The 24223-nt window shown below is 36.1% G+C and overlaps 1 protein-coding gene across 1 annotated transcript in view; it reads right to left on the reverse strand.

Annotated features, from left to right (window-relative positions):
- ank3b (ankyrin 3b) overlaps nucleotides 1-1202 on the reverse strand; it is a 106438-nt gene extending 105236 nt beyond the window's left edge. The window contains exon 1 of the mRNA XM_016283247.1: nucleotides 671-1202. Coding sequence (XP_016138733.1) covers nucleotides 671-781 — 111 coding nt within the window. The 5' untranslated portion in view covers nucleotides 782-1202. The remainder of the gene's footprint in view (nucleotides 1-670) is intronic.
- Nucleotides 1203-24223: the final 23021 nt, after the last annotated feature.

The following is a 24223-nucleotide window of genomic DNA, read 5'->3' on the forward strand; positions in this document are numbered from 1 at the left end:
ATGGGATGGGTTGATGTGGGTTTGTAATGGGATTGAAGCTGTCTGGGACGGGGGTGGGGTGGGGGTAATCTTTCATAAAGCCCGTGGGAGAAGGTTCGTGAGCCCCCGGGGGTCTGGATGCATAGCCCGCGATAAAAATGACACCAGTCACGCATCAGCGTGGAGAACGAATCCCACCGCGGATCAAAGACAAAAACACACTCACCCACACGCATCTAAAAAAAAAAAAAAGACAACCGCCACTTCAATCTACAAAAACCTCTTATCTTATGGGTTGGCGTTTCCAACCTGTTTAAGTTCAATAAACAACTATGATATACTACTATAAAGCATTATTTGATATCTAACTACGGGTGAGAAATGTTAACAATATAGAGTAAAAATCTGCCCTCAAAAATGTTGTGTTCAACTGTGTATTCTGCATTCTAAGTGTGCGCCTTCTTTGTGAGGCACATGTTCGCCCTATAAATAAGCGTTTCCTATCCACACAGGACTCAGCAGCATCACTGCAGTCTACTTGAAAGCCTTATTTTTATTTCCAAAAACCATTCTTGAACTGTAATGGCCCTTAAAGTGACATCCCAGACCTTTAAGATGCTTCCAGACATCCCACCCAACCTGCATGCCAGTGCCAAAACGCGCCCCCCTCAGAGCCGTGACTTATTGGTACCTTTTTCTTTGGTTCTTTGGACCTTTTTCTGGGCTTCTTCTTCTTCTCTTCCTCGGCAGCTGTAAGTTCCAAATCTGCTTTTTTCTTCAGCTGGGATGCTGCATGTGCCATGATGCAAAGCTCAAGTGAGATATCCTTTCATAAAGTGTCTTCCAGTCAATAAAGACTGACCAGAATCAAAATCTGACCAGAAAAAATCTCCCCCAGGCACCCTCTGTAAGGTCTATGTGTTCCTGTGAGCAGCCACCGAAGAGCTGAAGCTGGGAAACTGCATATGTGTGAGAGGAGATGAACGTTTCAAGGAGACGGTGCTTTCCTCTTGGCGCTTTTTTCCTGAGTCCTTCTGGCCCTACCTAAACCCATCCCCACCGTGCAGTCAGCCGGGACGGAGCGCAGCGGAGAGAGGGATGGGATGAGAGAAAGAGAATGGGTGGAGGGCAGCTGGGATGGAGAATCTTACGCGCGTATCCTTCTCCACCAGCTGGAAGTGTCTAAGTGAAGGGAGGAATGGGGGGGTTGATGCTGATGGGTTCTGTGTGCGGATTAACACGCCCTCACATGCATGCGTACACACACAAACACACACACGGAAAGAGGGGGACGTCTGTATTGAACCATCATTGCTGTCTTGAGCTTTCGCATGGAGCACAATAAATTACTTTATGTGGAAATGATCATCAGTATTGGTTTTGTTTCCCAGTTAAAATAGCCTGAAAACAAGATCAGTTTACTTGAGATGCAAAACTGTGCATGATATCAAGACTTGTTTTAGAAAATATATCTTGAACTACATTTGTTTTTATTATTTTTAAAAGGATAGTTCATCCATAAATTAACATTTTAATGCCATTTACTCACCCTCATGTTGTTTCCAGCCTGTGCAACTTTCTTTCAAAGAACACAAAAGGAGATGTTTTGAAGAATGTTCATGCTGCTCTTTTCCATACAATTACAATACATGTGATTCATTTATGCAGCAAAAAGGACACAAAAGCACCATAAAAGTGGACTAGAGTGCTATATTTTGCTTTTTATATTGATCATTTTGATTAAGCATGAATTTGCTAAGAAAAGCTATGGCAGATGTCAAGATTTTTAAAGAATAATGACTTGAATTTTGTGTCTCTAAGACAGTAGAATGAAGCATATACGGGTTTGGAATGAGATAAGGGGGAATAAATGGTTGAATTTTTATTTTTGGCTGAACTATCCCTTTCAGTGTAATTCAGTCCTAATTTGAATCAATACAATATGTTTACAGTCATGCATTTTGTCCGTCCACAATGAACGAGAAAATGATGGGCAACATAGTAACAGAACACAGTCAGAACATTGTTCAGAACATTAATGGGGCCATATGATGCGATTTAAATTTTTCCTTTCTCTTTGGAGTGTTACAAGCTCTTGGTGCATAAAGAAGATCTGTAAAGTTGCAAAGACTAAAGTCTCAAATCTAAAGAGATATTCTTTATAAAAGTTAAGAGTCAACCACACCTACCTAAAACGACTCGTTCTAACACGCCCCCACATATCTACATCACTATGTGGGAAGATTTGCATAACGCTGCCCAAATGTTCACGCAAAGAAAGAAGGCGTAACGGAGAAACAATAATGTACAGTTTGTGGAAAATAATGTGTTTTTTTAAACCTTAAACCGCATAAACACATTGCATTACACCAAATACACAACATAATGTTCTTTTTAGCAACGTCATATGACCCCTTTAATTAATCAACATGTCAAAAATAACAGAACACATCAAAAATACTCATTACAAACCATTTTTATTTTTTTTGCAGTTCCCTTGTTGTGGTCAACCACAACAGAAGGCATTTAGCAGCTGATGCTTTATTGCCTCGCAAGACGTTTGTAAAACATAATTTTTTAAAATTTATGCTTAAAACAAGAAATAAAATTCAATGTAAGAATTTTTTTTGAGTAAGAAAAACAAAACAAAAAAGATATATTATTTGAAAACAAATCTTAATTAATTTGCTTCTCAAATAAATCTCGTTTTATGGATGTTTAGATATATTTACTGGAAAAACTACAAAAAAAAAAAAAAACAATCCTTTACAGTGCAAGCTCAGTGGAGGATTGGAAGTATAGATCTCCCCTCACAACAGAAATGAAATGGAAGCTCATTCTGCGATGAGACTCACTGTTGCATTACCCCTTCATTCTAAGACAAAGAAAAGCATCTGAATTGAGATCGAAGCCTTACTGCTGTTGATAGTGTTGTTTTATGGATGCGAGCGGTGCGTGCTTCTGTATTCACACCGTTCACATGTTCCCGCTCTGTTTTGTGCACCACCTGAGCCCATGATGGGGGACTGCAGTCGCTGAATATTAATGAAGTGACAGGGGGTGGGATGCATTCTTCTGATTGGATAAATAAGAAAGAGCTATGCAGCAATTGGCTGAGGAAAACAGCGGAAGACAGCGGAAACAGCAGCCAACGGCAAGTGAAAGCACATTAACTGTGTATCTCAGTCGGTTCGGCATTTAAGAGCATAATTCCAGTGTGTTGCTGGGCAAATGTCATCTCTGTCACATTTTCCTCCATCTGTTTCTTCAAAAGAGGGATTTAGAGCAGGTCGTTTGTGAAGAGATAAAACAGAGAGATTAAATGTAGCTTGCGTGCAAATGTGTTTTAAATAATTAAATCCCTAATTACATCTATTCAGCACATTAACAAGTTTCTAAAGAAAGATTCCTTGTTAGGCTTTTAATAGGATATAAAGGCCATAGAAAAAAATTTGTGAGAGAAAGATTTGGCTGCATAATTCTGATTATCCAGATTTCTGACTATGAGCATAAAGTCTGGTCCACTTTACATCTTATTCTAGCCAAAAACCTCCCACCTAGACAGGACGAGACCGTCTAAATGCATGAAAATGTATTGTGTCTAACTAGATGCAGATTATCTGAAATTACTAATATTAAATAGGCTGTTATAGAAAAGAACTCCACTAATTCAGCTTCAAATAACTGCACAAGATTAGTCCGTCATTACTTGAATAACCCATTAAGCAGTATAAGCACTGCCCACTAGATATATTCTAGAATCTGCAGTGTTTTGAAGTGAGAACAATGTAGAGCAGAGACAAAGACATACAATAACTCATCTGTGTCTCTGGCTCTATCTACTGGACGACTGGAGAAATACATCATTACATGATGAACAATAACAACAAAAGAACAGCACAACACATTTCCTTCACAAAGGGTGTTTTGGCAGAATACGCTCAAAACATGTAACTGAAACTGCTTATGTAACAATGTTAACACAAAACAGTGTTGATGTAACAGACTTTTGTGATTCATCAGCAATAAATATTGTCCTCAATTGACAGAGTCAGTTGTTGATATGTTAAACCAGGGGTGCCCAGACTTGGTCCTGGAGGGCCACCTCTGTGTTAAACACACAGTTTCGACCTAAATACACCATAGGAGGTCTGGATATGTACAATATGTATATGTACAACATTGTGTTTATTCCATAGAATATGTGCATATTGCAGCAGTGTTCTGAACGTGTGACTTTCAGCTAGAAAGCTGAATGTTTGTTTAACATAGTTTTGAACCATACAACTGTGGCACAAATGCACTAACACTGTTTAACCACTAGAGGGAAGCAATAAAAGGCCAATAGGAGAGATTTTCTTTTCAGAATTGGTACTTGATAATACATAACTTAAAATAGATAGAACCAACAGTTAGACAATGAAAAAGAGACTTAATTAACCACATTCGGTGTCCAGTCGTGCAGTACACATGAACAGAGGGCAGGGTCAGGGGAAGAGAAGATCACAGCGAAGTCTGTTCTTTTACAGACAGCAGGAAGCAATGGAAAGAATGGCTTGATTAACGAGACCGTAGAGGATTCTGACAGCCATTAGATGTCTGGTGTTTCAAATCTGGACAGATCAAGTCAACACAAGTCAAGTTATCTGGCTTGACGGCAGTCAGACACCTCAGTGAGGAGCATCAATCAGCACTAGAGCCGGTTTACAAACGAGTAAGCACTTTACATTGTTACCTCATCAGCAAAATGCATACCGTAGCCTAAGTAAAATAGCACTTTCACCAGGTTTCATAAAGCTCAGACATGTAAAATCAGGCCAGCATATTAAATTCTGCAAATCGCATATCTTAGTCAAAAATGCATAAACAGACATGTATCACTGTTTTAAAGCAATTCCTGTATTGTTGCGAGCAGAACAATGTACTAAAATACTCAATGTCCTGCTCTAACAATTCGTATAATAATATAAAAATGTATAATAGGCCCTATAAAATAAAAATACTATTGTACATGAAGAAACCATGAAGTGTCACACAAGAGTTTTATGGAAACTCCTGCACATTTATATACTCAAATATATACTCATATTTATATACTCAAAATATGGCAGCATTTTTGCCCCAGTGTTTATAGGCTAGGTGTCATATCAAGTTTTTGTCACCTAAAACTCTCCAGGTTATGCTCCACATTGTGTGGGAAAATGACCAAAATTGGGACATTCTAAAACGTTTAACATGAAAAACGCTTAACGTGGCTTAACTGTGGGACGCTTGGCACTCTTTTTTTTTGTTGTCCTTTTTCTCTATAAAATCTTTTAGTAATCATCATAAATCATATATCATTTGAAAGCTTCGAAGCCAAAGATTCATCCTGTGAAACACATTTTGAAATCAGACATTGTGTTACCATGGAAATGGTACTTTAAAATATTTTGGCGGTCTCCTCTCCCTTAGTGGGCGGTGTCAAGTGTCATATTACAAAAAGCATTACGCACTTTTACAATCAAAACTTTTTATAATCTTGACAAAAAACATATCATTGGAAAGGTCTGAGTCTGAGGATTCCATATTTAGTGGTATTTTGAGATAGAAGTAATATTGACAGAGAAATCTAGACATTTATCTAGACATTTGTGACAGAAAAATGCATTAAAAAATGTAATGGCGTTTGGATGGCACCCGGTGGCTGTTTCTGGTATAACGCCCTAAATAAAATCTCACAGGAACCTCAATTTTTTTCATATCAACTTCAAATTTGGAACATAACTTATTTAGACATAAGGCTTTAATATTATATCAATTTTAGAGTAAAATCTGTTATGTAAAATATGTATTATATATAAAATAAAATCAAATTAATATAGTGCTGTATAACGCCCTAAATAAAATCTCACAGGAACCTCAATTTTTTTCATATCAACTTCAAATTTGGAACATAACTTATTTAGACATAAGGCTTTAATGTTATATCAATTTTAGAGTAAAATCTGTTATGTAAAATATGTATTATATATAAAATAAAATAAAATTAATATAGTGCATTTTCTTTACAGTAAATTTAAACTACCATAACTTTTTGATACTTCAATTTTTAATTCCACTTTTGCGATAATCTGTTGATTTTCTTCTTTAAAAAGAGACCAACCTTATGTCTGTATTTCAAAGTGTTCAGAAATTACAACAATTTAAGTTTGGATAGTGCACCTGCATACCTATTTTAAAAAATGGGGGCTGACAGTTAAGGGGTTAATGCATTAAGACAGTGTTTTTACAAGTCCAAACTCTGTAAACACATTATTAATAAATCATACTATGTACAGACAAGCAGATGAGTCCAGGATACGAACACAACGCCTTAAGCGTTTTCCTCCCATAGAAAACCATTATAAGGAAAACGCCAACGTGGATGCATTAAAACAGTGTTTTATTATGAGCTGTCTGTATATAGTAAGCTTTATTAATAATGTGTTTACTGAGTTTGGTCTTTCAAAAACACTGTCTTAATGCATTAAGCCACGTTACGCGTTTTCCTTATAACGGTTTTCTATAGAAGGAAAATACTTAACGCATAATTACACGTGTTGAGTTCTTACTACGGGCTCATCTGTTTGTCTGTACAGAGACAAGCTGCTTGTCTGCTTTACTAATGTGCTTACTAAGTTTTCTCTTTCAAAAACACTGTATCTAAAGGCACTTTAAGCATTTTAGAATATCCCCCAAAATGAGTTTGCTGTAGCCCTCATATTTTACTAGGATGATTTAACACCAGTCAATTCCTCACAAAAAGCTATATGGCTTCAGAAAATGTAATAAAGAATAGTGAATGAGTTATGTGGATCATGCAGGTTTGCGATGACATGAGAGTGAGTATATGGCAACAATTACATTTTTCGATTAAAACTCTATTAAAATGTAATTTAGAATCAAATTAAAGCACTAGGTGCATGTTTCGCGTATCCTAAAGCTACTTTGCTTTTTCTTTGAATTTATGTGACTCAACTGAGGTTACAGAGGACGTTTATGGGCTCTCACGGCTGATGCTGATGCAACTAATATTAGATGTCTAGAACCAGTCTTTAACCGGTTACTCACTTCAGTCTATAATGTTTATTTCCTCCACTGAACACAGTTTATGAGGCGAATCAAACTGTCACGTGGTTGTTGTTATCTTGTTTAAATATACTGCAGCTCCAGAAAGAGAGACTTATCTACATGAGATTATATTTCTATGCGTGTACATATGCAAAACAAAGGTCAAGAGAGTTCACAGTTAGAAAGCTTAGTATGGTGCGTCAGTCAAAAATCAGTTAAATGAACACCATCTCACAGAAACTTGTGAGGAAAAAAAAGAACAATCTCCAAACTTCATGAAAAACAAAAAGTCATTAAGCTTACAAAGCTGTTACTATGAGTAATGAGGAAAAATTAACAGCAAAAATAGAGTTATTCAATCTGGGAGAAAAGCATAGGAAGCAAAGCACCGGGATATGGCCTGCAAAGAAAAAATTCAATGGCAGCATGCAGAGAGACTGCACAGACCTTCCGGCCCATTAACCCAATTGGTTTGAGAGAGAGAGAGAGAGAGTGTGTGTGTGTGTGTGTGTGTGTGTGCATCAACTCTTTGTAGAGTGTAAACTCTAGATATATGCCAGTGTTTGAAGTCCTGTCAAGTTTAGAGTCAACATGAAAAGGCATTTTCAACCCATTTTATGCCCATAATGTGGTTAAATTAAAAAAAAAAGTAGGACATGACTTGATTTTATCCATCAAAAATGGATTAGATTGTAAAAAGTTGACTTCTCTTGCAGAATACAGGCAGACATAAATGTGATTGCGGAGAACCACTCACCTCCTGAAACACCGCAAACACACGCTGGTTGAAACTTAAGCAGCCTTGGTGATGTGATGTCTCATAAAAAGGTCATTTTAGAGACAGAGCAAACACATTTTGATCAAAGTTTATGAAGACAAACTTTTTTTAGGATTAACTGTGCACAATAAGACCAAGAAGAACATGTATTAGGTAGTCAATAGGGTCAGTTTCCGTGTTGACTCTAAACTCAGATTCTGCTTGCCAGAAGAAATAAATCAAAAGAGATCCAACAAGAGCTGATGGTGACAGTCCTAACCTAGCTGTCTGAACTATTTCTGTTCTCACAACCAGTGACCCTTGTTTAAACGGTAGCTTAGTTTTGAACTAAACTCCAGTCTTAAAGAGCCTTTCAGTTGCTTGCGTTAGCTTAAGATGCCACTTAAGAATAAGAGCAGATTTGATCATCAGCCAAGTTTGCCTGATCTTTAGTGGATCGCATCATCATTGAAAGCACTGGAACAGCAGTCAAAACATATCAGTACTGTGTCTATTTGGCTATTCTGTCAGATTGTATATGTGCACTTATGGATGCACATTTATTATGGGTCATTCCATCTCAAGTGGTCCAAAAGTTGGTTGCTTGATTTTTAATTTTCCTACTTTTTTAAATGATTCCCACTATTTATAAATATTACTCAACAGCCGGTATTTTTCTTTCTTTCTTTTTTTTTTAAACTCTGTTTACCACAGTGACTGATTACTTTGTGGATTACTTGTGGATTATTGTGATGTTTTTATTATCTGTTTGGATTCTCATTCTGATGGCACCCATTCACTACAGAGGATCCATTGGTGAGCATGTGGCATAAAGCTAAATTTCTCAGAATGTGTTTCAATGAAGAAGCATCTACATCTTGGTTGTTGGTCTTAAGCACATGTGGTAACTGTTAAACCAATTTTCCACCAATATGCTTTTTGAAAAAGATAACTTAGTCAGCTTTGACGATTAGTTATCACAAGTATGATTTTGCCCCTGTCTCAAATGACACCCTCAGTCCCAGAGGTCCTCCTATAAATCCATATTTTTGTGGCGTTATGTTGCACAGACTGTTAATCACAAATGCACACAGCAAAGGCCATAACGCCACAAGTTCACATCAAGTGCATCATTTAGACACGGTCTACAAAGTCAAGGAAGTACTCAGAAAGATCGAGCTGAGTTTTCATGTACTTATTTCTCCGAAGCTAGCAATTAAATGCACAACTTGCGTGTTAAAGTTTTTAAAATCCCATAATAAACAGAATCCAGAGGAATTTCAGAAAAGAGTTTTGAAAAAAGTTTTGAATCAAACCATTCAGCTTTGAAATGAATCACAAGAATTTCATACATTGATTTAAAGTACCAAAAAAAAGTATTTGAAATTATGAAAAATTAGGGCTACAAGATTAATTGAAATAAAACCAAAATAGTGATATGGCTTAGTGTGAATATCAAATTGCAAAGACTGCAATTTACATATGGAAATTAAAATATTTAAACATAGATATTAGTAATTTAATTGTACATTTGTAATGTAAAATAAAATGGGTATTATTATTATTATTTTATTTTACAGTGAAATATTCCAATAGTAACACATTTCTTCTTTTTTATTTTATTTTATTTTTTTTATTTTGTAGTTTGTAAAAATAATAAAAAATAATAATAATTTTTATCAGAAAAATCAAAAATTTCAACCAAATCATGCTTCTCCTTATAGCTCATAGAAGATCTGTCTTGAAAGAAAACATTTTACATAAGAAGAGTTAATTTGCAAAAACCGATAACTTTTCAGAAATCACGTTTTTTTTATTGCGCATTTCAATATCAATCAAACTGCAGTTGGGTTGTTTTGATTAAGTAATAATAACTTAAACAAATACAGGTAATGTACAAAATTGAAGTTCATTGAAAGTATGTTTTTTTTTTTACATATTAAAAGTTGGTTTTATAGCAAATGCAGATAACTCCAACTGTCGTTTTTTGGCGAAAGCAGATAACTCCACATTTCATGTTTTAGAGTTTAAAAAACACTCGTTTAATCTTTGTAATCTCCTCCGATGACAATGTAGATGCCTGACAAACGTTGTTGTTGTTGTGATCATAAACTGTATGGATGTGATTACACATAATACACATAGCTTTTCCTTCACCATTGTAACGCGCTACTTTTGCAAGGTTCCGTGAAAACGTTTCAGCTTTTATTTTCCTTTTTCGCCCTGAAGAAGATATCACAGGTTCATCAAGTTCGTCGAAATGATCCATCCTCGATCACTTTTAGTCAGCTTTGACGAAACTCCTCTGAGCTAGCACGTCTTTTCAAAGTGAAAGTAGCCTTGTCACCTGACCTGAATACAGCACGCTGATTCGCTAAAATGGACTTATCGGCTTCTGTTCAAAAACAACAAGGGCGCTTGTCGGCTTCTGCAGTAAAACGTGAACTCGCGATGCCTTGAAAGCGGACAAAACCGGCTTTTTTGACAAATTGTGTTTAGGGTTCAGATCGTGCTATATGTGGAGAATAATGCAAGGCCATCAGCTCATTTTTTTTAAAGTGGCGTTTATCGGTTTTTGCAAATGAACTCTTCATATAGTTCTTGACACTATCCTTTTTCCTTTAATAAATGAATAAAAATTAAATAAAATTACATTTAGACAGTTTTATTCATGGAAACTTTTTTATGGCATCCGATATTTAATATCCGATATTCGCTATACAAGATTTTTTCTAAAAATCATATTTAACCAAGTGCCATCTAAAAAACCCAGACAGAAGTTCAGAACCCAATGATATAATTCCGGATGCTTTTATATTTGACTTCAGCTGTGTTCAAGGAGATCACCCCTGTCATTTCACATGTCTGCAAAGTTTCTGGATGTTTAATTTTTCAGACGGGGCTTGTCATCTCCGACATTCCTTTATCAGCACAAACAGAGGTGCCGATGACAAACAAACAAAGCCTGGGAGAACACGACTGGACCTTCAAGGTATTGTCATGGTAACGTGCCCCCATCAATGTGCCTTAACAGGGGTGACCCTGTTTGGCATAAAACAAGATCCAAACTGCTATCGGTCATGCATAGAAGGGCCTGACTGTCAAGAAGCAAAAGAGACAGAAGTACTGAATTATGCTGGAAGGCTTCTACAGCAGTTATCAATACTGGCAGCTCAAGGGAAGGTGAATCTGACAGATTATCACTGTGCAGGAGACCTCAGCAGTTAAAACAGCACAGCGCAGCTCTATGGGATTGAATTAAGTGACTAATTCTGGTATGGTCTCAACTAGATCTTTCTGAGACAGCGTTATTAGAGTTAACTAAAACCAAAACCATAAAAAACATTGTTGAAATGACTTTGAAATTACTACTCGAAATTAAATAAACATGAATTGAAACATCAACTGAAATAAGGCCAAATTTCTTATTTGTATTTAATTCATTTAGTCATTTAACTTGATTTACTAAAATAACTAAAATTAAAACTGAAATAAAAATTAATAAAAATGATTCAAACACAACAAAATTACTAAACCTTTAACTAAAATTAAAACAAACAAAAAAAAAAACTAATTAAAATTATTAATGAAAACTGCATAAGGCCCCGATCACACCAAACGCGATTCTTAGGTCTGAAAACGCAAGGCGCACCGCCCTGCCTTTTTTTTTTTTTTTTTGTGACTTTTAAAAAAGAGCAGTGCGCTGCGGTTTTTTTTATGTTGCTAGGCAACCACCAAATCAGCTGTCCTGTCAGTCTAATCAAAGGTTTATAGCGTGAGCGCTCTAAAATCTTTGGTTTTTACTGTTAAGTAAACTGTCATATTAGCAGAAACCTTAAAAAATACAGCTCCGGGTAAGAAAACAATTTAAAAAAGGCCCCTCTCACTGCAAAAAATACATTCTGTCTGATCGGGGCCTAAGGGATTTAGACTTTTTTTTTATAACAAACATTGTTTTCAGAGGATTGAGAATGATTTCTTGAATTGAGATGATTTAAAGTTGGTTTCTTGAATTGAGATGATTTAAAATTGGTTTTAATTTTTTTTTCAAAGATCTAGCAAAATGAGGTTTATGAGCTTGTTCCAAGCATGTTCAGGTATGTTTACTGGAACACAAACTGAAAATATCTCTTCCCCCCCCCATTGTTCTGAGCAGCTTAGTCTGTTGTTATATTCTGCAGTAAAACGTGAACTCGCGATGCCTTGAAAGCGGACAAAACCGGCTTTTTTGACAAATTGTGTTTAGGGTTCAGATCGTGCTATATGTGGAGAATAATGCAAGGCCATCAGCTCATTTTTTTTAAAGTGGCGTTTATCGGTTTTTGCAAATGAACTCTTCATATAGTTCTTGACACTATCCTTTTTCCTTTAATAAATGAATAAAAATTAAATAAAATTACATTTAGACAGTTTTATTCATGGAAACTTTTTTATGGCATCCGATATTTAATATCCGATATTCGCTATACAAGATTTTTTCTAAAAATCATATTTAACCAAGTGCCATCTAAAAAACCCAGACAGAAGTTCAGAACCCAATGATATAATTCCGGATGCTTTTATATTTGACTTCAGCTGTGTTCAAGGAGATCACCCCTGTCATTTCACATGTCTGCAAAGTTTCTGGATGTTTAATTTTTCAGACGGGGCTTGTCATCTCCGACATTCCTTTATCAGCACAAACAGAGGTGCCGATGACAAACAAACAAAGCCTGGGAGAACACGACTGGACCTTCAAGGTATTGTCATGGTAACGTGCCCCCATCAATGTGCCTTAACAGGGGTGACCCTGTTTGGCATAAAACAAGATCCAAACTGCTATCGGTCATGCATAGAAGGGCCTGACTGTCAAGAAGCAAAAGAGACAGAAGTACTGAATTATGCTGGAAGGCTTCTACAGCAGTTATCAATACTGGCAGCTCAAGGGAAGGTGAATCTGACAGATTATCACTGTGCAGGAGACCTCAGCAGTTAAAACAGCACAGCGCAGCTCTATGGGATTGAATTAAGTGACTAATTCTGGTATGGTCTCAACTAGATCTTTCTGAGACAGCGTTATTAGAGTTAACTAAAACCAAAACCATAAAAAACATTGTTGAAATGACTTTGAAATTACTACTCGAAATTAAATAAACATGAATTGAAACATCAACTGAAATAAGGCCAAATTTCTTATTTGTATTTAATTCATTTAGTCATTTAACTTGATTTACTAAAATAACTAAAATTAAAACTGAAATAAAAATTAATAAAAATGATTCAAACACAACAAAATTACTAAACCTTTAACTAAAATTAAAACAAACAAAAAAAAAAACTAATTAAAATTATTAATGAAAACTGCATAAGGCCCCGATCACACCAAACGCGATTCTTAGGTCTGAAAACGCTTTTTTATGTTGCTAGGCAACCACCAAATCAGCTGTCCTGTCAGTCTAATCAAAGGTTTATAGCGTGAGCGCTCTAAAATCTTTGGTTTTTACTGTTAAGTAAACTGTCATATTAGCAGAAACCTTAAAAAATACAGCTCCGGGTAAGAAAACAATTTAAAAAAGGCCCCTCTCACTGCAAAAAATACATTCTGTCTGATCGGGGCCTAAGGGATTTAGACTTTTTTTTTATAACAAACATTGTTTTCAGAGGATTGAGAATGATTTCTTGAATTGAGATGATTTAAAGTTGGTTTTAATTTTTGTTTCAAAGATCTAGCAAAATGAGGTTTATGAGCTTGTTCCAAGCATGTTCAGGTATGTTTACTGGAACACAAACTGAAAATATCTCTTCCCCCCCCCATTGTTCTGAGCAGCTTAGTCTGTTGTTATATTGATTGTCCAGGAACTCAGGGATACAAATTAAAATACTCATAAAATATAAGACAGTCACTCTCCATATTCCATACATCAGCACAGCATTTAATCTATGTATGTGTATCTAAAGACAGTAAAACTGCAGCACATAAGTAGACAGGCCAAAGCCGCTTTGCTTTCAGGCTCAAGTGTGGCAGCTTTCCAGAAAACTAGTTGAAATATATGCCATCACTAACAAAGGCAATGTAACAAAGTGTATCTATCAAGCAAAGATTTATATTGCTGGCTAAAATGGAATTAGATGTGATCCAGCGTTGGTGCTGAGCTAACACCCAATAGAGCTAGATTAGCTAAAAAGCAAAATGAATGAAATAGTCAGCTAATCTACTGATGAAGGTGCTCTGGGCCTCAGAACCAGCTAATGCACCAACTGTGATTAGCCTTCGTAAAGTGTAGGGGAAATTAGTATTGATGAAATTAGATAGTAGTACCATGTTATATGCTGTTGTACTAAATATTCAGTATAACTTGAGTTCAATAGCCACACTACTGAGCATGTGTGTGTGTGTATGCGTGTGTTAGCCGTCACCCTCACTCTCTAGTGCTGTCATGTTCGTTCACGTAACGTATCAGACACCCCATCATTTCCTTGCATCTCTCTCCACGTCAACACCCAGACAGCCTTTAACTCACACATGACCCCTTCTTTCTGACTCCAGCTGTTTCCATGCATCCATTACAGACAACCCAAGTCCTCATGCCAGAATATCATCTGTTTTGATCATTGATTTTAATAGTTATGGACCAAAATTTCCACAGCTGAAAATAGTCAGCCGAAACAGCAAAACCAATTAAAGCTATGTCAATAGCTTGTTGGGCAACTAGAAGAAATGACTCTAGAGAGGAACATTTTGCCAAATAAATGCACTATATTACATCACCTTACTTAAACTGTTAGTGATAACTTCATTATTTAACATGACTGAATAGATCTACCATTAAAGTTTTATTACAGCCACCGTTCAAATGTTTATTTCACCAACAAATTGGCATAGAAATAATTATATCATTAAAACTTTTATATAAAAACTGCCTTATGTGCAATTTAAAAGTTTGTATACAACTTAGTTTTTCAGCGCTGATGATTAAATTTGATTATTTTTTGATCATTAAATTAATTTAAAAAAATTTAGGCTAAATGAAAACCTTTGGTTTTTGTGTTTCTGTTAAAAAATTATGCATCACTATATTTCATAATGTCTTGCATCAAGTATTGCAAAAACGTTTTTTAATTACATTTAAAATATATATAATTTTTAATTATAATTTTTTTAAGAATTAAAGTTTTAATCTGATGATCTTTAATTTTGTTGTTTCAAAATATCACGTTATATTCCACGTTATATATCTTTTTTTTTAATGTATTTTATGTAATTAATGTTACGTTTTTTTTCATATTTCAGGAGCCATAATGCTGAGAATGCTGAGTTTTATTTAATTTAATTCATTAATCTACAACTGAGACAATTTTGGAATCCTTTTGAGAGAATTTAATGAGAAATATTTGAGCTCATGTTCAAGACAACATTTTAAGCCCTGTTCAGACTACACGATTTTAGCCCGATTTTGCCAAGATCTGCTTGACGTAGGGTGTCGTGGGGCGTTGGGACACACGATTCAATCGTTTCATCTCATGTAGTGTGTCATAGCAAAGACTAAAAATACCCAAGACATGTCACTCGTATAGTTTTGAATGGGGAAAAATGTAACGCTCTATATGGCCGCTCAATCGCAGAAAGCCCCGCCTTCTGAATGAAAGAGCCAATCGCTAATCAGTAAAGTCAGCGCGTCACTGCAGCTGCCGTTAGAAGTACCGGTTGCTATAGAAACAGTCAGCGTTCTGAGACGCGCGCTCAGGACTGCGCATGCGCACTGGTTGATCTAGCCTGAAAAATACGCTTTTTATAACGCTATTTGTGGAAAAGAAACAACATTTATAACACAGTTGTTGTCAGATTTCTTTGGTGATTTCAAATATGAAATTTAATCATAAGCTTAGTGAACAGTTTTGGAGAATTTGATGTTTCCCCATTTAAAGAGATAGGAGCTGCACTTGCATGCCCGAGAAGCATTTCAAAGATGGCCGCTGAGTGACATGACTTGTCTTAAAGAGACTTTGGTCATAGCGCACGACACCTCTGCGATGCTTCACGACGTCAACACAGAAAAACTAGCATGTTGAAAAGATGGCCGCCGAGTGACATGACTTGTCTTAAAGAGACTTTGGTCATAGCGCACGACACCTCTGCGATGCTTCACGACGTCAACACAGAAAAACTAGCATGTTGAATTTTTTTTCCGTCGTACACGACTAATTCCATCACATCTGTGACACTGGCCAATAGGAGCACAGAAGCGCCTTCGTACAAGCTTTCAAACTAGCCGAGACAATGGTATCGGTCCTGCTAGGTGGAATTTTACAATGGAGGAAATGTTCGTGGAGCTACAGCAACAATACTCCTGTATTTATGATGAGGGAGTACACAGTGAAAAAAGGTAAAATAAAAACTATTTCACCTCAGTTCTCTTTGACAGTCCATACCATCCTCTTCATGCCATCCAGATTTGTGTCCATTGTCAGGTTGTTCTTTTTGGGGCTTTTCTGATGACAAGACGGGGCAAAACATGCTGTTTGCTAGCCATTGTTTGTTTACACTCATACAGTAGCACCTTCTGTCTTGTCCCACTGTATCGATAACAGCACACACGTCGTTAATGACGGCATGTGTTGAATGGTCGGGTAGCATCGTATAATCTGACATGTTTGTTGTTCATGACACGACAAGATTTTATGAGTCAAAATCGCATAATCTAACACAGTGACTGTCGTAACCGACAAAAAAAAATAGTGTAGTCTCAACGGGGCTTTAGTTGATTGCAGACTTTGGTATTTTTGCCAATTTGAGCACAAATGGAGATTTTATTGAGATTTGTTCTGAAAATCTAGAAGAGATGTGAGATTTCTCTGAAAAGTATGGGACTAAAGCAAAAGTCTCATTACTAAGTCTCAACCAGGGGGCCATGACTCAATTCCAGAGGACCCCAGTAAATCTTAAAATGATTTAAATTAATCATTATGCTAAAACACACACACACAGATGTATCAGTGAAACAGCAGGGCAGAACTGCTTAAGTGTTCATGTCCACTCTGGAGACTCCAGCACAGGTACAGTAACATGCCCTCACGTTACACCTCACTGAGCCCATCAGCATTTCAAAAGCTCTGTTTTCAGACCAAAGGCCTTTATGCCACTATGACAGAAATAAGTGCTTACTACTTCACTCACTCACTCACTTACTCACTCACTCACTCACTCACTCCCAAACAGAAGCACTGTTACTGTATTGGATGACTGAATAGCGAATGCCTTTGGGATACAACAGAGATTTAAAGCTTTCAGTAATATCTGTCAAATGCATTTTGAGAACAACGAATTTAAAGGGAAAAAAAGGCTTATTTTGAAATTGCATTCATCTCTGGGACATAAAGACAGTAAGTCACTCTCAACAGAACATGAGAGTGAATAATTAACAGATCTATGGTCCATAACTAAACTGCAGAAGCCCTCTGAAAAAAAAGAGAGAAATGTCATACCTGCATTTGTTTCCTTACGCCTTGGGAACATAATGTACACTGAAGTAATAAAGCCTGTGCTGTGTCAGCCTGAGTGCTTTCTCAAATGTGCTCTTGGAAAACTAGTAAAATATTCTTATTTCGCTTATTCGGAACATTTTCAGCTACTGTATTGAAGGATCTATATCTGCAGTAAAGATGAATAACTTAGAGCTGTTGTAAGCGATTTCTGGACCCCTAGCTGCACCAAACATAATTGCAAATATAACTAGATTTGTGCATGTTCTGAAGAAATGCCCGCCTATGCAAAACACACTGCATCGATGCCAGGGTATAGAGGGTTATTGCTGGGGAACTGGTTAGCAGTTGCGAGTGTGTTGGCCCACCCTCAAGTCTCTATGATATTCTGGACTAGATATGGCCCTGATCCCTCCATTAAAATTTCTGTGGAGTTTTTTTACTGTGGAGTTTTACTGTCCACCAGGTTAAAATAAGTCTAATCACTTATTCACTAATCATAATGGAGGTGCATGTCTGTGGTACAAAGGATGATGTGCTGGATGAGTTACAGTATGTGAGTTGAATTCTAAGGTACTTAGTTTAAATTCCTAAACCAGTGGTTCACAACCTTTTTGCCTCCATTGCCCCCCAATGTCCAAAACAATATCCAAAGCTCCCATGACTTTTACATTTAATCATGATTTACTAAGATTAAGGATAATGACAATTTCTTCAAAGTGAACGCACAGCAGCTACAAATAGAGCAGCACACACACACACACACACACACACACAGACTCAAACCGTGAACCACTCCACAGGCAACACTACATACACACAAACACATAACGCCTTTTATAATCGCTGCCATCCGTGTACTAAGACTGAAAATCCAAGACAATTCTATAACGTAATGCTGACAGTAATTAATATTGTTTGATACTTATAATTAAGGATATAAACCCTTAAAGGGCCGTTCACACCAAGGACGATAACTAATGATTTGATTCATGTAAAAACAGAAAACCTCTATTGTGGCTTGTCAGAGACTATAAAATATAAAATATGTGAGAAATGTAATTGTATTATTTCTATTGTTTCAGGGGATCAATTCATTTTTTCATCAAAATGTAAAGATAAATTAAATTTAATTAATTAATTAAAATGTACTTTTTATTTGGTCACGAGTACTTGACTCGTGACAATCTGACATAATGACATCATTATCACATGACGCAACTGATTGGTTCTTTTTGTATCAGCAGCCAATGTGCTTGCTGCTCAACATTCAAATTTTAGGCTAATGCTTGCTATAGCAGTTGCAGCACTTCAGAAACCCTCCACCTTCCCCAGCTCCACCTGCTACTGGGTGATTCAAGTATGCTATATGGGGGTTATTTCATATGTTATATGTGCAGCAGCAGTATTTCTTACATGCTCACAGCAGCATGTTGTGGATGTATTGGCAGTAGCAAGTCTCGGTACTTGCTCTGCCACCACAGCAGCAGCAGCGTAGCAGATCTATTCCGCCAAGACCAAGCACATTAAGATTGTCATGTACATTACCATGCCACTCCCTCCAAGAGTTGTCATGATAGAACTAAAATGAAGTATATAAATATTATTTGTGTTAGTGCAAGTAGTATTTATTGCTATTTGTACTTAACGTAAATTGTTTGACTGTGAAACTCTACTAGATAAAGAAACAGTGAATTTTCTTTGAATGATGCAGAAGACGCAGAAGAAGTCTTCAATTAAAAAAATGGATCTTAAATTTAATAAATTCTCATGTATTTTATATTTTCGTGTTCAACAAGCTACAACAAAAATGTCTGTATTTTACCTGGGGGGGGGGGGTGCATCAGCAGTCAATATGACCCCAGCACAAATATTGTCAGAAAATTTGTACAGCCTCACCAAAACACATCTATGTTTGCCTACACGTTCTTGACCCGAAATGAAAATATTCACTAAATTTCAATAAGAAATAAATAGTTTAACTAGTGTTTCAAGCAGTTGAAAATCACATAGTGGTTAAACTGAATCATTCACTCAAATTGACCCCAATGCAACAGAAGGGTTTTCATTCAAATTGTAGATGAATGGGGACAATCATCGTTAACTATAACGATAACCACACAAACCAATATCATTACGAAATTACGACAACATTGAAAACCCTGGCAGCTAATCAGAATCCACTTGACTTGACTGAGCTGAAGCATTTAAAGTGGTAGACAACATAATTGTAGTCACAGGCTTAAAATAAACTGTGTTATCATCCATTGGTGTGGATGCTAATAGGTATTGTTCTTGCTACCAAAGACAATAACTACAACTCTAAAGTTTTAATAATCATTCTAATTCTATGAAACCACCGCTATAGCACTAACAACACAGAGGACTGTTTTCATAAACGAATCAGTGTTTTGAACAAATCAGTTGAGTGAATGATTCAGTGACTAAATTATTTCTTTTGTTCCTAATTTGAATCATTCACTCAAATTGACCCCAATGCAACAGAAGGGTTTTCATTCAAATTGTAGATGAATGGGGACAATCATCGTTAACTATAACGATAACCACACAAACCAATATCATTACGAAATTACGACAACATTGAAAACCCTGGCAGCTAATCAGAATCCACTTGACTTGACTGAGCTGAAGCATTTAAAGTGGTAGACAACATAATTGTAGTCACAGGCTTAAAATAAACTGTGTTATCATCCATTGGTGTGGATGCTAATAGGTATTGTTCTTGCTACCAAAGACTCTAAAGTTTTAATAATCATTCTAATTCTATGAAACCACCGCTATAGCACTAACAACACAGAGGACTGTTTTCATAAACGAATCAGTGTATTTGAACAAATCAGTTGAATGAATGATTCAATGACTTACTCATAAAATTCATTTTATTTCTTTACGAACCAGTGTTTTAAATAAATTGGACATGTGAATGATTCAATGACTCACTCATAAAGATTTGTTTTGTTTCTGAATAAATCATGCTGATTTTAGAGTAGCATGGTACAACTCATATTATTTGTGTTATTTAATATATGAGAGATAAAAGTAGTACGCTATTTTAAATTCAGCCTCTGTTGAATGATTCAACAACTCACTCATAAAGAGTAATTTCTCACGACCTACCTGTGTAACAGTCACTAATAATCCAGACATTACAAACACTATTTGCTTGTGCTGAAATATACTTGGACACTAGGAACGAACACAGGAACAAAAATAACTGATACGTAACATAATTTTACGTTACTAATTATTGCACACTTACGTCTTTGAACATATTGCTGTTGTCGCTTTATGTCTAATCAACAACCCTTAATCTTGGTAAAACCACATGGCTAAGTGTGGCTAACTCTACAACAGCTTCCAAACTTCCATTGAGCTGTACTGAGGCCTCGACATAGCCCATGGATCTGAGACTGCTACAAATATGTAAATTACACCAATGACACCTCTGCTGTCATGGTAAAACAACATGTGGCAGCTTCAGGGAGGAGAGAGGCAGAGATGTTCATAACTCAGCTATAGTGCCAGGAGAGAAAGAGAGAGAGACGATGAGAGGTTATGGAAGAGAAGACGTGTGAATGGGTTTGTTTTTAATAATAAAGAAAAATAAAAAAATTAAGTCACACACAATATCAGTAATCTTAAGATATGACAACAGTCAAGACAGTCTTTCAGGCTTCTGTGCTAAAATATGCAATGTGTAAAATAATGTAAATCCTCATTAGGAAACAACACAAACGAGGTACTTCAGTTGTAGGAAAAATACATCAATGTAGAAAAGAAAAATGGCTGCTACTATGGGCTCAGTGCTAAACACCTTTTCTACAGATAACCAAATTACAAGCAATAGCAGAAAATAAATACAACATAACAAAGACACAATACAAATATAACAAAGACACAAATTAAATAAACAATGCTTTTCAGGTTTTTCAGGCAGCTCTAAAAGACATTTTCAGGTACAGAAATGTAATAATCAAATGTAAAATAGGCACCTTATTTTGACACTGTCCACATTTTCACCAATGTCCTTCTATGCATTACCGCCAAGGTTTGCATTCTCGTTCAAACTTACGTGTCAGGATGATAAGAATGCCTGAAGGGCGAGCGTAAAAGATGCTCTGGATAGTTGACGGAATTGTGGACGCTAATACCTAATTGAGCTTTTTTGTGCATGGATGAACAAATACATACCAAATTACATCAACATGTGCACCTTGGCGAATATCCTAGTAAACACATGCCTATGTCTTAACGTAAACAGTTGAGAAAGAAAACGCATGTGTATCAGTATATTGGATCCGTGCTTTCGATTTTAAAGTGAAAGTAGACTTCTGTCAAAGAAAAAAATCTCTCACTGATTTTGACGCCACACGTAAAATATTGATATCTGTAGTATAAATAGGCACCTTATTTTGACACTGTCCACATTTTCACCAATGTCCTTCTATGCATTACCGCCAAGGTTTGCATTCTCGTTCAAACTTACGTGTCAGGATGATAAGAATGCCTGAAGGGCGAGCGTAAAAGATGCTCTGGATAGTTGACGGAATTGTGGACGCTAATACCTAATTGAGCTTTTTTGTGCATGGATGAACAAATACATACCAAATTACATCAACATGTGCACCTTGGCGAATATCCTAGTAAACACAGGCCTATGTCTTAACGTAAACAGTTGAGAAAGAAAACGCATGTGTATCAGTATATTGGATCCGTGCTTTCGATTTTAAAGTGAAAGTAGACTTCTGTCAAAGAAAAAAATCTCTCACTGATTTTGACTGAACAACTTTTATAAGGATTAATCTATATTTAATCTATACAGTGTAGGATAGATTAAATGCCCTTCAGGCATTCTTATCATCCTGACACGTAAGTTTGAACGAGAATGCAAACCTTGGCGGTAATGCATAGAAGGACATTGGTGAAAATGTGGACAGTAATAACTATGCAGTGTTATTTTACATTTGATTATTACATTTCTGTACCTGAAAATGTCTTTTAGATCTGCCTGAAAAACCTGAAAAGCATTGTTTATTTAATTTGTGTCTTTGTTATATTTGTATTGTGTCTTTGTTATGTTGTATTTATTTTCTGCTATTGCTTGTAATTTGGTTATCTGTAGAAAAGGTGTTTAGCACTGAGCCCATAGTAGCAGCCATTTTTCTTTTCTACATTGATGTATTTTTCCTACAACTGAAGTACCTCGTTTGTGTTGTTTCCTAATGAGGATTTACATTATTTTACACATTGCATATTTTAGCACAGAAGCCTGAAAGACTGTCTTGACTGTTGTCATATCTTAAGATTACTGATATTGTGTGTGACTTAATTTTTTTATTTTTCTTTATTATTAAAAAAAAAGTGTAGGCCTATTTTTTGTTGCGAATGTCCCAATTGAGGAACTGCATGTGAAAATTTAAGATAAATGTTCATGTTATATGTTTTGGTTGCATTTGTGAGTTAATAAAATGTAGATGGTTGTTTAAAATATATAATATAATAATATCGATATATCGATCGATATTCTCCTGTATCGAAATCGTATCATAGAATTTTTTGTATCTGCAAATATCGTATTGCTGGATATGAGAATTGATATCGTATCGTATCGTGACCAACCATCCGATTTACACCCCTAATATATATATAAATACTTATTTTCCACCATAATTTGCAAATAAATTCTTTAAAAATCCTACAACGTGATTTTCTGGAATTTTTTTTCTCATTTTGTCTCTCATAGTTGAGGTATACCTATGATGAAAATTACAGGCCTCTCTCATCTTTTTAAGAGGGAGAACTTGCACAATTGGTGGCTGACTAAATGCTTTTTTGCCCCACTGTATATATATATATATATCAATATTCCAATTATACAATTTAGGTGAATTTGGAGCCAGTTTTTCTAAATGCTGAAAAGGATACAACAATGTGCGTTAATGGTATAACAATTTTTAATACTTTAAAATACATTATCAATATCTATATCTGTGTCTCTACTCTCCCATACCCTCCCTTCACTCTAAGTATGTAAAAACTGTAAGCTTGGGTTTGTGTGTGTGTGTGTGTGTGTGTGTGCATGGCGAATGGGCTGAGGGAGCGCCGCTGCCAGGGGAGGAAATAGCTGTCGAGTCAGAGATGCTCTAGCAGCCAACATTTACAGGCCCCATCCAGACTCTTTAATTATCTCAGATCTGGGAAATGGGACATTGAAAAAGCAGCATTAACACTTCATCTTCCAGACTCTATTCCAGGATTAATTCCCAAGGCTAATTCTTATAATATAATTTCCTAAATAAATCATAATTAAGTTTAAGTCCATGTCCATGTCCATGTACATTGCTGTTGTGTCATGCAGACAACGATCTTGCACATAACGATTTGTTAGACATCGCATGTAATCGCCCACAATAATACTGCTCTCAGATAAGGAGCTGCTCACACCCACATATAACTGTGACTAAAATATATCCTGGAGGAAGTTGACTGGGGATTTAGAGAGGACTTTACTCATGCTAGTGAGAGGCCGTGCTACAGCGGCCAAACCAACTTTAGAGTAATATGCATAATCAAAATGAAAACCAAAGTTATGGTGAATTATTGGTAAATAAAGGAATCCATAATATTTTCTTTCTTTTATAGAAAACAAAAGGAGGTGTCCAGCAGAATGTTCATGCTGTTCTTTTCCAATGAAAGCATACCGTGACTATGGGCTGTCAAGATACAAATAGCGTCATAAAAGTACCATAAAAATATACGTAGTCATCATGACTTGCACACTACTGTATATTCCAAATCCTATGAATTCATGAAAGAAAAAAAAAACTAAATTTATGCTGCTGCTCTCAAATCTCATGCATGCTTGCATATTTGAACAAACCTCTAAATTCTAATTCTAAAACTTAAAATTAATTC

This window comes from Sinocyclocheilus grahami, unplaced genomic scaffold, assembly GCF_001515645.1.
Source record: "Sinocyclocheilus grahami isolate Dianchi unplaced genomic scaffold, SAMN03320097.WGS_v1.1 scaffold172.1, whole genome shotgun sequence".
NCBI lineage: Eukaryota > Metazoa > Chordata > Actinopteri > Cypriniformes > Cyprinidae > Sinocyclocheilus > Sinocyclocheilus grahami.